Source organism: Strigops habroptila, chromosome 1 (assembly GCF_004027225.2).
Source record: "Strigops habroptila isolate Jane chromosome 1, bStrHab1.2.pri, whole genome shotgun sequence".
NCBI lineage: Eukaryota > Metazoa > Chordata > Aves > Psittaciformes > Psittacidae > Strigops > Strigops habroptila.
Genome location: NC_044277.2, coordinates 75,375,635 through 75,388,844, shown reverse-complemented (window position 1 = coordinate 75,388,844; position 13,210 = coordinate 75,375,635). Strand labels below are relative to the sequence as shown.

Below are 13,210 nucleotides of genomic sequence, written 5' to 3'. Positions count from 1 at the left end.
GCTTCCAGAGATGTAAAATAACATAATGCTGCCATGGCATTAAAAGTTACAGCAGAATCACAGAATACTTTAATAAAATGAGTAACTTGACAAGCAAAGCTTTATTTTTTTCTACTATCTTCTAATTAAATCACAGCTGAATAATAATATGCCTTGGTATATTTTATATCTTAAATGAACATGCAGTAATCCACAGACACGATGATATAAAAGTGGAAATGAATGGCCCTGCGAGGTTTGTAGGTTTTTGAAAAACATTTTTTAAGCTATCTCACTACAATTCTGTTACGACAAATCAACAGCACATAGGGCTGATGGAGCTCTGGTAACAGTGATTATCTTCTCATCTTTTGGTTTATTCTGTTCCCAGCAGAAATACAGACAGAAAGCCACTGCAAGTAAGCAAATCTCAATCAACACATCCTTAGGGGTTGTTTTTTTTTTTTTTTAGGGGGACAGGGAAGAATTTGGGTTGTTTTGAGTTTTTTAAATCTTACATATTTTTATTTATTTATTTTACCTTTGCCGTGATCTGAAATTCTTCATGTTCTTTTAATAACTCTTGAGTGTGCTGGATACTGGAGCCAGTGGAAGTATGTGTGGATAAATAAAACTCTCCATTGTCATGAATCCATTCCAGAGCCTAAATAAAGCCATAATGAAGGAAAAGTAAGAGAGAAGGCAACATACTTTTGCAAACAGAAACAATCTGTAATCAGTATTTCACAAATACAAATTAGCCACAGGTAAATTTTACTGTGTCACTCATGGCAATCATCTAATACCTCTACAATACGAAACAGTTTGTAACTCTGAAATAATTCACTCAGACCATGAAGCAATGCTCAAAGAGTTAAAAAACTGACACATGAATCTGAATACTTCAGGGAAGTCCACTACTACAGACTACAGTAGTCCACTACTAAAAGGTTCTAACTATGTCTACAGTTTTGTTAGTACACTCCCCAACTGAGCAAAAATCACTGTTTTAGTGCAACACAGGACAGTTCTAGCCAGAAATACGCATTCTCCAACTTGCAAAAAGGTATGTAAGACTGTCAAATGTGTAGGCTAAACTTCCCAAGCAGATAAGATTTAACTATCATTTCACTCTTTAGCTGACATATTCCAGCCTCACAAAGTGTGTTCTGTAGTTAAATGTATTCCTAGAAATTAAACTTGCACCAGAGGAGGAATGGTGAGATGCATCAGTTAAACCAATTACTCTACGTACAGGAAGTAAAAGACAAGAACTAAGAATGGCAAACTAAAATTGTCTCCCTTCCACGTCCCGGCACCTTACACTCTCGCTGTTATGAATCATGCTGATCCATGTTATTATCTATGTTCTACCCACGTTAATATTTGCTGCTCTTTTAAGCATAACTCTGTGGTTGCAAGGGATCCTACTCTCTGGCTACCAGAAACAGAGTCCTCTCAAACTGCTGCGTAACAGTAAAAATAAAAAATGTAACTGAACACTGACATTATCAAGCTGTTTTGCAGCTCTAAATACAGGCTACGACAGCAGTATGCAAAGAGACATCAACTTAGAAACTTCTTGGTCCTGATAAAGCCAGTATCAGATGTTCAGAAAGTTTAAGACAGCTTTTTTAGGGCTATATGTTACTAAATGCATGTGTATCTTCTGTGTCTTCAGTGAATACATACAGCACTAGACAAAAACTCAATACCCCAAGGGAAAAAGTAGTAGATTGCTAGTGGGTCCTCATTCTTCCTTTTACCTCTCAGAATTCCAATTTATGCTTTTATCTATCCACATTACCAAGAAGAAGGGAAGCTTAATCTTGGTGGACAGTAGATACGTATTTCTCAAGAGCATAACCTTACACTAAATCAGAAAAGGCATCATCTGTATTATAATTCCACCACAATTTAAGCTCATTAAGGCTGCAACCTGATCAAAGATAATCAAACAACTTTGATTTTCTTCCTTCCATTTACGATTCTTTTGTCTTTTGGTACAAAAACTAAGGTGAAAGCCTTCAAAATTCAACACTGAATGTGCATTTACCTAGTTGCATGCTAGTGCATATGCAAGAATGATGAGATAGGACTGTACTTTTCAAACATCGCTCATGGAAACAAACCAACTGCTCTTGGACTACTGTCAAGAAAAGGGACATTTCAACCAAGCACCTGTGTGATATCCTTTGTCATTCTAATGCCTATCTTCGCAAGTAAAGACTGATATGGACAAGCAGCATGGCTATCATTGGTACTACAAACAACGTTTCTACTTCTCACTTTTAACTTTTTAACCTCCACTTTGTTTTGGTGGGTTTATTACACAATGATGAATGATAAACAAAAAACCTTCCCCTCCCAAAATATTACTCTTTTGTAACTTTTTGGCAGCTCTCTGGAGACATAATTTAACAGAAAGTTAATCTTGATCTTAATTCCTACAGTTTAGATCAGCTCTCATTTCATGTGAGGATCAGGATTGTATGGTGGAGACATATCACCATACAAGAACTCGAGAATCAGTTTAGTCATCAGGTGACCCCTTAGCTCTGGAAGGATTTCAGAGTCTACCACTGTCCTCTCAAACTACTATGGTATGTGCTTCCACTGCAGGGCATTGAGTTCTGAATGTATTGGTTCTTCCAATTTCCAAACAAAAATCTAAATGAAGACAGAAACATTTCAATTTTTTGTGTAATCAGTGTCGAGTCGCTATAAGGTTGGTTTTACTTTATGACGACTGAACTGTGACTGCTGAAGAATGGCATTTACAATGAAAATGCTGACAGATCTTTAACTCCAGGGTTACACTGTTAGTCAGTAATCTCTATACAAAAGCAAGTAGGTCATGTGCTTGGCAGAGGTTGGAGTTAAGGTTATTCAAAAGTGGGGTGGGGGGTGGGGAAGGGGTGGTGGTGGTGTTTTAAAGGGGTATTAATCTTTAACTTCACTCAAGATTTACCCTGCATTACTTTCTTTGCAAAAGCATGAAAGATGGACTTCAGAAATCTTTTAAGAGATCAAAACAGACCACTAGTATGCAAGCTTCTGCCTGCACTGGCTGTCAGAAAGAAAAATTAGGTTTTTGAGTCCTTTAAAGTAGATCTAACTATATTTCACATTATGGGCATTGTGCCCTTTTCTGCAGAACAGGAACAGATAGATTCCTTTCTTTGTTCTATATCCAGTTTAAAAAAAAGTAAAAAACCACTGTATATCATTCCAGTCACTAGTTCTGCCTTGGAACCCCCTAATTATTTTTACGACTTGTGTTTTGATTAGTGAATGGGATTTTTTGTGTTTGTGGTAGTTATTTAATAGCTCTTTCCAGACTGAGAAATTCAACATAATCCAGAGAGGTGGATCTACCATGCAAGAAACCACAAAACCGAGTACACACAGAATTGCAAAACAGAAGTCATTCAGTTATTATTGTTTAATGAGTTATCCAACATGTCAGTTTTCTAGAATTGCCAACCAACTTAATTAGATCTCTCTCCCTCTTCTCCTTCCCACCCCACCACCCCCCCATTAGAGGAAAACGTTGCTGCCTGTTATTTCCCTGGTCAAATTGGTGTGTGTGTAAAAGTTAACAAGTGTAACATTTGTCAAGCACAACCTTGCAGAAGTGAGATTCCCAGATACCAGATCAAGCTGGCAGAAGCAGAACACTATCTTTAAGTTACAGCAGTAAAGATACCCTGCCTCAATGGATTTAGTTGTTCTGTATTGAAGGAAAAGCAAATGATTTCAGTTACTTTCTATTTTAACCATTGATCTTTTAGCCATTTGACATACTGAAGTCAATGGCAAATTTGTTATTGTAGAACAAGTCAGTGTATGTCAAACCTTGATAACACTGAAGAGGATTTTTTATATAAAACCCTCACCTGTTTGGCACTTCTTTCAAACACCACATATTGCTGGCATTGATCAAGACGTCTTTTACGCATGGTCCAATAATGCAGCACGCGGTTCTCCCTCTGGAAGAGTTCATTTAAGATATCTGAAGGAAAGAAAAGTTTCAACAGAGGTTACAACAACCAATTTTGAAATATCAAATTAAAATAATCAGAATAAAATACTTTATATTGTAGAACTTACAATACACTTCTCTTTCTGTTACTATTGTTTTTGCTCTTTTTCCTGGTGTTTTTCGGTTTGGTTTTTTTTGGTTTTTTTTGGTTTTTTTCAGAAAAAAACTAGAGATGCAATTAAAACATACTACTGACACCTTTCTTTCTTTCAAGTGTTTTTCATACAGGGACTGCCACTGCTTGTAACAGAATTGAAAGTATAGTCTGATAAACATAGTTCTTGATGGCATTTCCTCAGAAAGAATGAGCACACACAAGTAACCAGAACATACTTAATGTCTCATATGAATCATAATGAAAAAAAAAAACAAACCCTCAAAGCTTTTCTGAATAAACCAGTCTCCTATAAAATATTTTAATAATTTAATACATGTGGGCGAATATATAAACTTAGGTCACTACAAGAACAAATTCAACATAAGCAGATACTAAATTACTTTATGAAAAATCCAAGAAATAAAAAAAATACGCAATTACTAAGTTTGTAATTCCCCTTAAAAAAAAAAATTAAAACCAGCAGCAGTATAATTAAGTTGACTCGTCCAAATGAGTTTTCACTGAGCCTTGAGAGAATTTCCAGGTAATCAAATAATTAGCTGCACAATTTGTTAGTCCATTCCTGAGTATCAGGAACTGTATGCCATTGAGAAGTCACATCCAAATTCCGCTGTTAACCTGCAATTCCACATGTCTGGCTTATTAATTCTTCTTGAGTAGCAAAGGCTTCTTACAATATGCAGAAGATTTTATCTGAACTCTGCTTCTTTTTTGCTGTTGTTGTTTTTCTTTCAAACAAAGAAATCCCAGCAGTTTCTTGTGAAGTTCACTTTACTCACTGCTTCATCCAGAGCAGCAGCCCTACCAAACTTTGTAGCTATTGCAAACCCAGATGGCAAGCTGAAACACACTGAAATGGGGATGCCCAATGTCTCTGGTGCACAGAACCCAAGGGGAGGTCTATCACAAGCAGAAGGGACTACAAAAAACCCCCTCATTCTTCACAATAATGTTTTACTTACTTTTGTACTTATACCCACAGCTGGCTATTGTCTGTAATTATGAAGGAAGCCTATCAGGTGCTAGGCCTCCTAAGGCCTTTGCATTCCTCTGCCCCACTGTGTGGGTCCACCATGCCTTACATCCCAAAAGCTAACAATTCCAAGAACCAGTTTGACAGAGAAGCTCAAATAAAGGGAGACTAAGCGGAAAAGCATTACACTCTACCTCTATTTGTGATCTAGGACCAACTACAAACATGTGTCACAGCCTCCCTGAGGATTATGAAACCTGTCTGCATCACTGCCAGTGTCCTCCACCTTGGAAACACCATATTCATACTTGCCACAGAGCACTGAGATGACCCAGGATTTGCTTTTTGGTTGGAATCTAGTCACCGCAGCCAAGGTTTTCTTCCTGCTGGGCAGGCTACCCTCAAACATGCCTCAACTCACCTGTCCCTTAGCCAAGCCATGAGCTGATCTGGTATGAGCCTCGCCTGTTTTCTCAGTTTTCTTTCTGCCTTACACCAGCCACCCCAAAACACTCAGAACACATGCCAGATTTCGAAGGGTGGTTTGCGAGTAGGATACAATTATCATTATACAATGCAATACACCCAACAGGACACACCATGTAAAAAAAGACATCTTGATAGTGACACAAAAGAAGTAGTTCTGACAAAGAGCAAACAAGGTGAATTTAGCTAGTTGGAACAGCATTTGTTCTGTCAGGACATGATACAGATGGCAAGGCAGCAAGAGATATTTGGCTGAGCACCGTTATTGTTACTGTTATTAATTTCTTGGACTTGCAAGGAAAAGAAAAGTATTTATAAAATACTTAAAGGAAGCTATAGAACATAATATTTAATGCTAGGCTTGCACGAGCTCTATTTCAAGTCTTCTGAACAACAAGTCCCTGTTGTTTTCTTTGATTCCAACATTTGTTAGGATTATTTCCTAAACTTTGAACTTACTCTCCATGCTCAGAGAGCTTTCAGCTGTCTCTATACATCCTGCACTCTCCATCAAGCTAAGAATATAAGCACCACTAGACAAGTTCTTACACTAGGTTCGGTTGCAGCCCTTACAGCAGAGACAGAGTTAATAAAGCAGCACACAAAATTAGCAGCAGAAGCAAAGATGAAGATGCTCCCTTCCTCAGCTTACAGCAATTGTCGCTAACTGAATTCACCTGCCACAGCACAGTTTCAAGCCACAACTCCTTCCCAAAATTCAGCTTTGGCACGGTGTCTGATACAGTATTTGTATCAGACAGTATCTTAACTGCAGGTCAAGGAAATTACTTACGCTGGTATGAAGGGACAGAAGGACACCTCTCAGAGTTCAGTACCATTATGATTCCTGTTTCCCACAAAGCACGTGCTCAATTAAACTTTGCTTAGATTGAGACATTGCTTTTCTACATATCCTAATCTGCAGCTGGGAACAAGGATCAAGTATGCCACTGAATGAGGTTTTAGAAATATGTTCAGCAGTTCTGCAGAAACTCAAGGGTTACTCAAGTTTTTAAAGTGTTCCTTTATATACTATATACTGATCACAGTCTGACGCGCTGTTCCAGGCATACACCTGAGCATGAGTCCAGCAGAACACATGTAACCTCTAGTTCACCAAAATGAAATAAACACACTGTTATTTCTTTTCTCTATCAATCAGTTTAGAAAAAAGATGAAGAGAGATTTGTTTTTCCTTACAAGCATATTTGAACAGGAAGATCAGAGTGAACTTTTAAATCATTTGGTCAGCTATTATCATACCAATGAGACCTAAAGGGAAGCAGTCCTCACTAGTTTTATCTTGACTCATGCTTAATTCTCAGAAGATATTAAATAGCTTATGGGAGAAAAAGTATTAGAGCACATAACTTATTTTTTGCCTGCTTGGGGATTTTTGTTGCTTTTTAAACATGTATCATTCATCTAGGATTTTAAATGTACACAGAACAGGCTTAACACTGCAGTTCTGATATGTAATTATTCTTAAGGACATTAGTGGAGACTATTCTACTCTTTCCTGAACACATTTACCTTTCTCAGAATGACTGTTTCTACACAGATTTCAAAACTGAATTTCTAAAAAGTTTGTCCCAAACCTCTAAGGCTTTTTTCTTAAACTTACTAAGTACTCAAAAAGTAGCTACAACTTCCTGGTTACTTCTGCTTTGTTTTCTTTGTCGACTACTAAGAGAAGAGCTGAGTAACAAATGCCAGCAACCCTTCTTCAGTTATTGATACTGCCAGCATTTGCACGGAGATTTTGTCTTGTACCATTCTATATACGTTGATGCCTTCGGGACAGAGGAAAAACAATCCTTTGTCAGCTCTACATGCTCAAAGTTTCAACTGCCACAATCCAATTATTTTCTTAAAGTGAAAAGTATGGCAAATACCCTATTACCTTTCCAACACAAAAAATTCAACACAGGGAGGTTTTCAATTTGAGAACTGTTAGATACATGGGTAACTAACACAAACTGTTTTCCCCTTGTAGCATAGTGAAGCAGTGAGCATGTTCTTTTCTAATAGAGTCATCAAGAAATTTAGAGTGGAAGTGACCTCTGGAGGCCATTTGTTCAAATCTCCTAAAACCAGGACTAACTTCGAAGCTTTTCAGGAGCTTGTTCAACTGAGTTTTAAAAATTCCCAAGGGTAGAGATTCTGCTACCTCTCTGGGCTACTTGCTCTACTCAGTGCTTTCTCACTCCTGCTGTACCACTTTCTCCTTATATCCATCCAGAATTTTCCCTGCTGCAACTTTTTCCTTTGGTCCTATTGCTGTGTTCCTCTGAGTTTGGTTCCATCCTCTGCATAATTCCCCTTTGGGTAGCTGCAAACAGCAATTAATTAGACAATTAGACATCTCTGGTTTTGAGTCTCTAGCACAGCCTGAGTATTCAATCACAGCTTCAAAATGCATTAAGCAGAATACAACTGGCAAATAAATTAGTAAAATGCAATATTCTGAGTCTCTCTGACCTCTGTTCTGCCTACCTCACCCATCAGTTATGCACACCCTATTAGTTTCTGTATTTTTGTCCTTGAAAGCCGTACTCCATTCCCCACTGTACATGTTAAAGCTGCACTACATTGAATTAATCCTAGCAAAAGCCAAGCCCCATGTAATAGTTCTTTCCTGCCTCACCTCAGCTACTACCTATCTATGCACCTTATTTCAAACATCATGTCAGTTATCTGACACTTCATGAAGTTCCTTAATACTGATCCAACTATATGAAGGGCCCAAGGGCATTGTTCAAGGGATTATCTTGTATCACGCTGGCACTCCCAAGGAACTTGCAGAATGCACCACACTAAGAGACTGACTAAGCTCTCATTTGGCTTCAGACCAAACATTATCACGTTGAAATTTACTATCTCATTGTCTCAACAAAAGCAGCACATTTGAGTTTCAAATTCAAAGAAGATTAAGTGTAAGCAGAAGACAGATAAATTCAAAAGCAACTTCATTTGGGTATCAGAGAATTTTACAACTGGCAGCTCCTTCAAAGTGTGTGAGAAATTTTAATTATTTCCTGTTAAGCCTGACAGAACCCTTTCCACTTGGGCAGGCTTCACCCCCCACCATCATTACACACACCACAACACATGATGATCACATTCCTTGGAGAAAACAGGAGAAGAAGAAACAAGAAACCCCTTACTTTTCACTTGTTGTTCAGGTGCTTTGATGTGTGTCACCATCCCTGGCATGTTTACGCTGTTCCTGTGCAGGTATTTCAGGAAGACATCAGCATTCCTCCGAGCCAATGTGCAAGCCTAGAGAGTCAAGGGTATTACTTTATCTGAAGATGCACAAATATACATTCAGAAACAGATGAAGGACCTTCCTCACACCTTTTCGTGTGTTTCCCATGCTCTCTAATTTTAGAAAACACTGCTTGTTAATCTTTCTATAAGCAAGACAACCCAACCATTAAAACAGTTTTCCCAACAAATAGCAGTTAATCCTTACTTATACAGCAGGAATAAAAAAACCAAACAAAACCACAAACAAAAAACCAAACCCAAACAAAATGCTATTCCTTTTTATCTGAAGATCCTGGAAACCAATTATCTGCTCTAGAGCTTTCAGCATGACTCAGAGCTCACAGAGAAGTTTGTTTTGTGCATATGCCATGTGCCACCTGAAGTTACTTATTCGGTAAACAGAGTGCACATGCTCATGTACTCACCCGGGTATTCCAAAACATCCACCAGTACTTTAAACAAAAAGTAAATGCTCTGCTGAAGTGAAACCAAAAGCGCTAGAATATTAAGACAAGGCCTTGAGAGCTTTCAGTCCTTGACACTGTTGCCAACACTCAGCTCAGCTGCCTTCTTCGTCTTAATGCACACATATGGGCTGGCTGCCTTATTTTTAATAAGCAGAATATGAAATACTACTTTAAAAGGTTAGATAAGGTAGCATGGGTCAACCCAGTAATAAAGACACAAAGTCTTTTCTCATATTGTTTTAAAACAAAGATTGGTAACTCACATGCCAGCTTCAGAAAGATCTATTTGACAGTGTTCTTAGAGCTATGCTAATGTTTTTAATGTTCTCATCTGTGCACTGAGAACAAAAAGGCTTTTAATAAAAGTAAGTTTTACACTCTTAGTAGTCCTTTCAAGGTGGTGCTGGAAAAGGCTTCGGTTACAGGTTAGTAACACTGCTTTGTAAGCACCCGTTACACATTCGTTCAGTATGATCAATAAGCTTCTTCACTAGGACATTAGTTGGAATGAAAATCTTTCATTTATCTGCAGGCTATTACTCAAATCCAACTACTCTAGATGCTTATCCAGCAATTTCCTCCTTCCGTACTCTACTGCAGTCCAAGTATATCAGAGAGCTGCTCTGATGCACAGGCAGCAATGGCACTATGTGACTGTCACTTCTCTTCCAAAGCAGCAGCCTTCAAGCATTCTTTAGATGACAGCTGCTCAAAGCAGCGATTCCCAATTCCTCTTCAGTCACAGTGGGAAACCTGACATCTACTGAAGTTCAACAGGAAATATATTTATAAAACTGGCTTCAATTTTATGCACTTGGCAGTATCCTCCTAATCACTGTCAGAAGCAGTTAATATGGCACTTCCACATCTTTGCAGTTTGAGACATACCTGTAGCTTTTGAATAGGCACTGTTGCTTTCCACATACATTCAGCACTGTAAGAGTGAGCATTCGACTGCATGCTTGCCAAGACAGAGAAGACCACAAAAAAAAGGCAAACCTGACCTTTAGGAATGCCTCCTTCTGTTCCAGGTGTTTGCTTATCATGGGAGTAACATGATCTGTTTCAGAGTTGGGACCCAGTTTGTCTGCTCCACCACACCAGTCTTCTTCTCTCTTATATTCTTGCTCCAGGCTTTCTAGCACGCTGCACACCTATCAGGAAAAAGGAGTTCAACTTGAATATAATTCAGTAAGAAAAAAAAAATAAAAATTGAAAATTTCAAGCCAAAACCATGGAAAACCAATCTACCCCCTACATATATCTTAGCTTCTGACATGTTTTTACTGGGATTTAAGAGAAAGCAACAAACTTGTCTGTAGGTTTGCAAGCACTGGCCTGCTTAAGTGAAATAACTCAAAAGGCTATCCCTAACGTTGCTCATTTTTTCTCTACCTCTGTGAGTGCACAGTTCGGGATAGGCTTAAGATATGATTGCAAAGGAAGCAACCTTTCCCCTAACTGTTCTGCAGAAAAGTAGGATGAAGCCGATCTTTCTCTGACTCTCTCACAAAAAACAGGATTCACCATCTGAAGTATTTCCATTAAAACCTGTGTAACTTGTTTACAGTTTAAGCAAAACTTCTTGAAACAAGCAGAAATCCAACTAAGCACTTGTACAGTGAGTTTCATCTTGGAAATGTTCTACAAGACTTTTCTCAATTGAAAATAATCTGAGGAATGAACAATCACTGCACTTTGGTACTGTACCTTCTTTGAAGTTTGCTAATTGAAGCAAGTGTAGCCAGACCAATTACACTACAGACTCTTCGCAGTTAGTACAATTTGTCTATTCTTCATTTATCACAGAATGGTTTGCGCCGGAAGGGACTTTTAAAGGTCCTTTCTATAGTCCAACCCTCCTGCCATGGCCAGTAACATCTTTCACTAGATCAAGTTCCTTAAAGGCTCGTCTAACCTGACTTTGAGTACTTTCAGAGATGTGGCATCCACAACTTCTCTGGGTGACCTGTTCCAGTGTCTCACCGCCCTCGTTGTAAAAAATTTTGCCCTTACATCCGATCTAAATCTACTCTCTTTCAGTTTAAAACCATTGCTCCCATGTCTTATCACTACAGGCCTTGGTAAAAAGACTTTGTCTGATAAAACCCCTTTATATATTGAAAGGCTGCAGCACATGGTTTGTCCTTCTAAGGTAGCTGGTCAGAGGATTTGCTTTTGCAGGGATTTTTTTTGTAACTGCAGTTGTTACCAAATTAGCAAATATAACCAAACCTAGCCAACCATTTTTGTTAGGTAATGCTATTTTATGCCGCACTGAAGAAATAGCCAAAGCAGACACAGATCATGCAGCATTTCTGTACCTGTTCGGAAGTTTTATAGAAGGCAACAGAGGCATTCACAAGCTTGAGACGGTCCTCCATCTTCAGCATCAGTTGTTGCCAATGGGAAGCAACCTTCTCTGCACACTCCCGGATCATATCCATATCATAGTGATTAGCCTGCAGCATTGCCTCTGCCTTCTGCTGAACCTGCAGGGCACTTTGATGTGTTTTCTGACAAGAGGTGAAAATTCAGAAGTTCAGTGGAGCACTTCAGCATATTTTCTTGAAGACCTCAACAGCTGACATTTCCACTGTGTCAATGACACCTCTATAAACACACACAACTAAAACTAATGTCTAATATTAGCCACTGCATGATGTCACTATGCAAATACAAAGGAAATAAATCCTGTAGAGATTTATCATTAAATCAACAATGACTAGCAGTTTGTAAGCAATAGTCACTGTCTAGCATTAAGCCACACACGGCATATCTATATTGCAGAACACTTTGTTATAATTATGAATTTTGGGCTGATTTTCTTTCCCTTCATGATGAGGAAAAAGAAGATGAAAAGGATGTATCTTATTTTGGCTTGATTGCTATTACTGTTCTCATAGCTTTACTGCGGTCTTTTACACATCAGTAATGAACTAGTGAAGGTGCAGACATGCAGGCCAATAAAAAAGACAATTCTCCATTCATTGTAAGCATGTAGTCTTTAAACATATACTTGCCTAAAATCTGGAAACCCTAACTATAATAAGTATTACGTCTGAGTACAGAATGACCCAAAAAACAGAGAATTTAAGCTTCCTAGTCATTTATTCTTAAATTGACAAACACTCAGAGGTCTCATTATTTTTATACTTAAAAGAGTTACCAAAGCTCTCAAAATGAGGGTACATATAGTGCGAATTGTAAAAAGAGATGGGAAGCGTAAAACTTCACCGAACAGCAAACGAACACGAAAGAGTTACTGCAAGCCAAAGTACTTCTGAAGACAGTTTTCTCAGACAATCATAACATCAGTTAATCTTTCAACAAAAAGTAACATTCTTAAAAACTGTATGCTATATATAATCAATATCACTGTAACTCCCTTGATAGTGCATATAAATTAATAATACTGTATTTCAGACAGTCTTAAGATCTCTGCTTATTTTTTGCAGAGAATGACCAACCTGGTAAGTTTCACTTGAAGTCATGGCAGAAGGATGGACACACCACCACACATGACTTTCAGTGAAACCTTAAAGGACCGTATCAAAATACACAAAACTGATGTCTGCTCTTCCATTTATTCTTAACTTTAACAATTAGCATTATATGTTGTATTGTAACAAAGCCAAACACAATTTTCAATAAAATTGCTATGAACAGCTATCACTTTACAAAGATGATGTGTTCACCTGGAATTGTAGCTCCAAAATGAACAAGACACCCACCATCCCAGTGTTTTTACCTCTTTGCCGTAAGATGATTACAAAGCTTTTGCTAAACTAAAAATATTGTACCATGAACCCAACAGTGCTATTTACAGAGACTCATGAACTGTACTACAGGACTTCTTGTCTATGGTC

The 13,210-nt window shown here is 38.1% G+C and overlaps 1 protein-coding gene across 1 annotated transcript in view; it reads right to left on the bottom strand.

Annotated features, from left to right (window-relative positions):
* The window catches only part of TRIO (trio Rho guanine nucleotide exchange factor), a 249,428-nt gene that overhangs the window by 95,021 nt on the left and 141,197 nt on the right, over positions 1 to 13,210 (bottom strand). The window contains exons 17-21 of the mRNA XM_030473732.1: positions 11,666 to 11,857; positions 10,346 to 10,495; positions 8,769 to 8,883; positions 3,879 to 3,994; positions 521 to 643 (exon numbers count right to left, since the gene is read on the bottom strand). Coding sequence (XP_030329592.1) covers positions 521 to 643; positions 3,879 to 3,994; positions 8,769 to 8,883; positions 10,346 to 10,495; positions 11,666 to 11,857 — 696 coding nt within the window. The remainder of the gene's footprint in view (positions 1 to 520; positions 644 to 3,878; positions 3,995 to 8,768; positions 8,884 to 10,345; positions 10,496 to 11,665; positions 11,858 to 13,210) is intronic.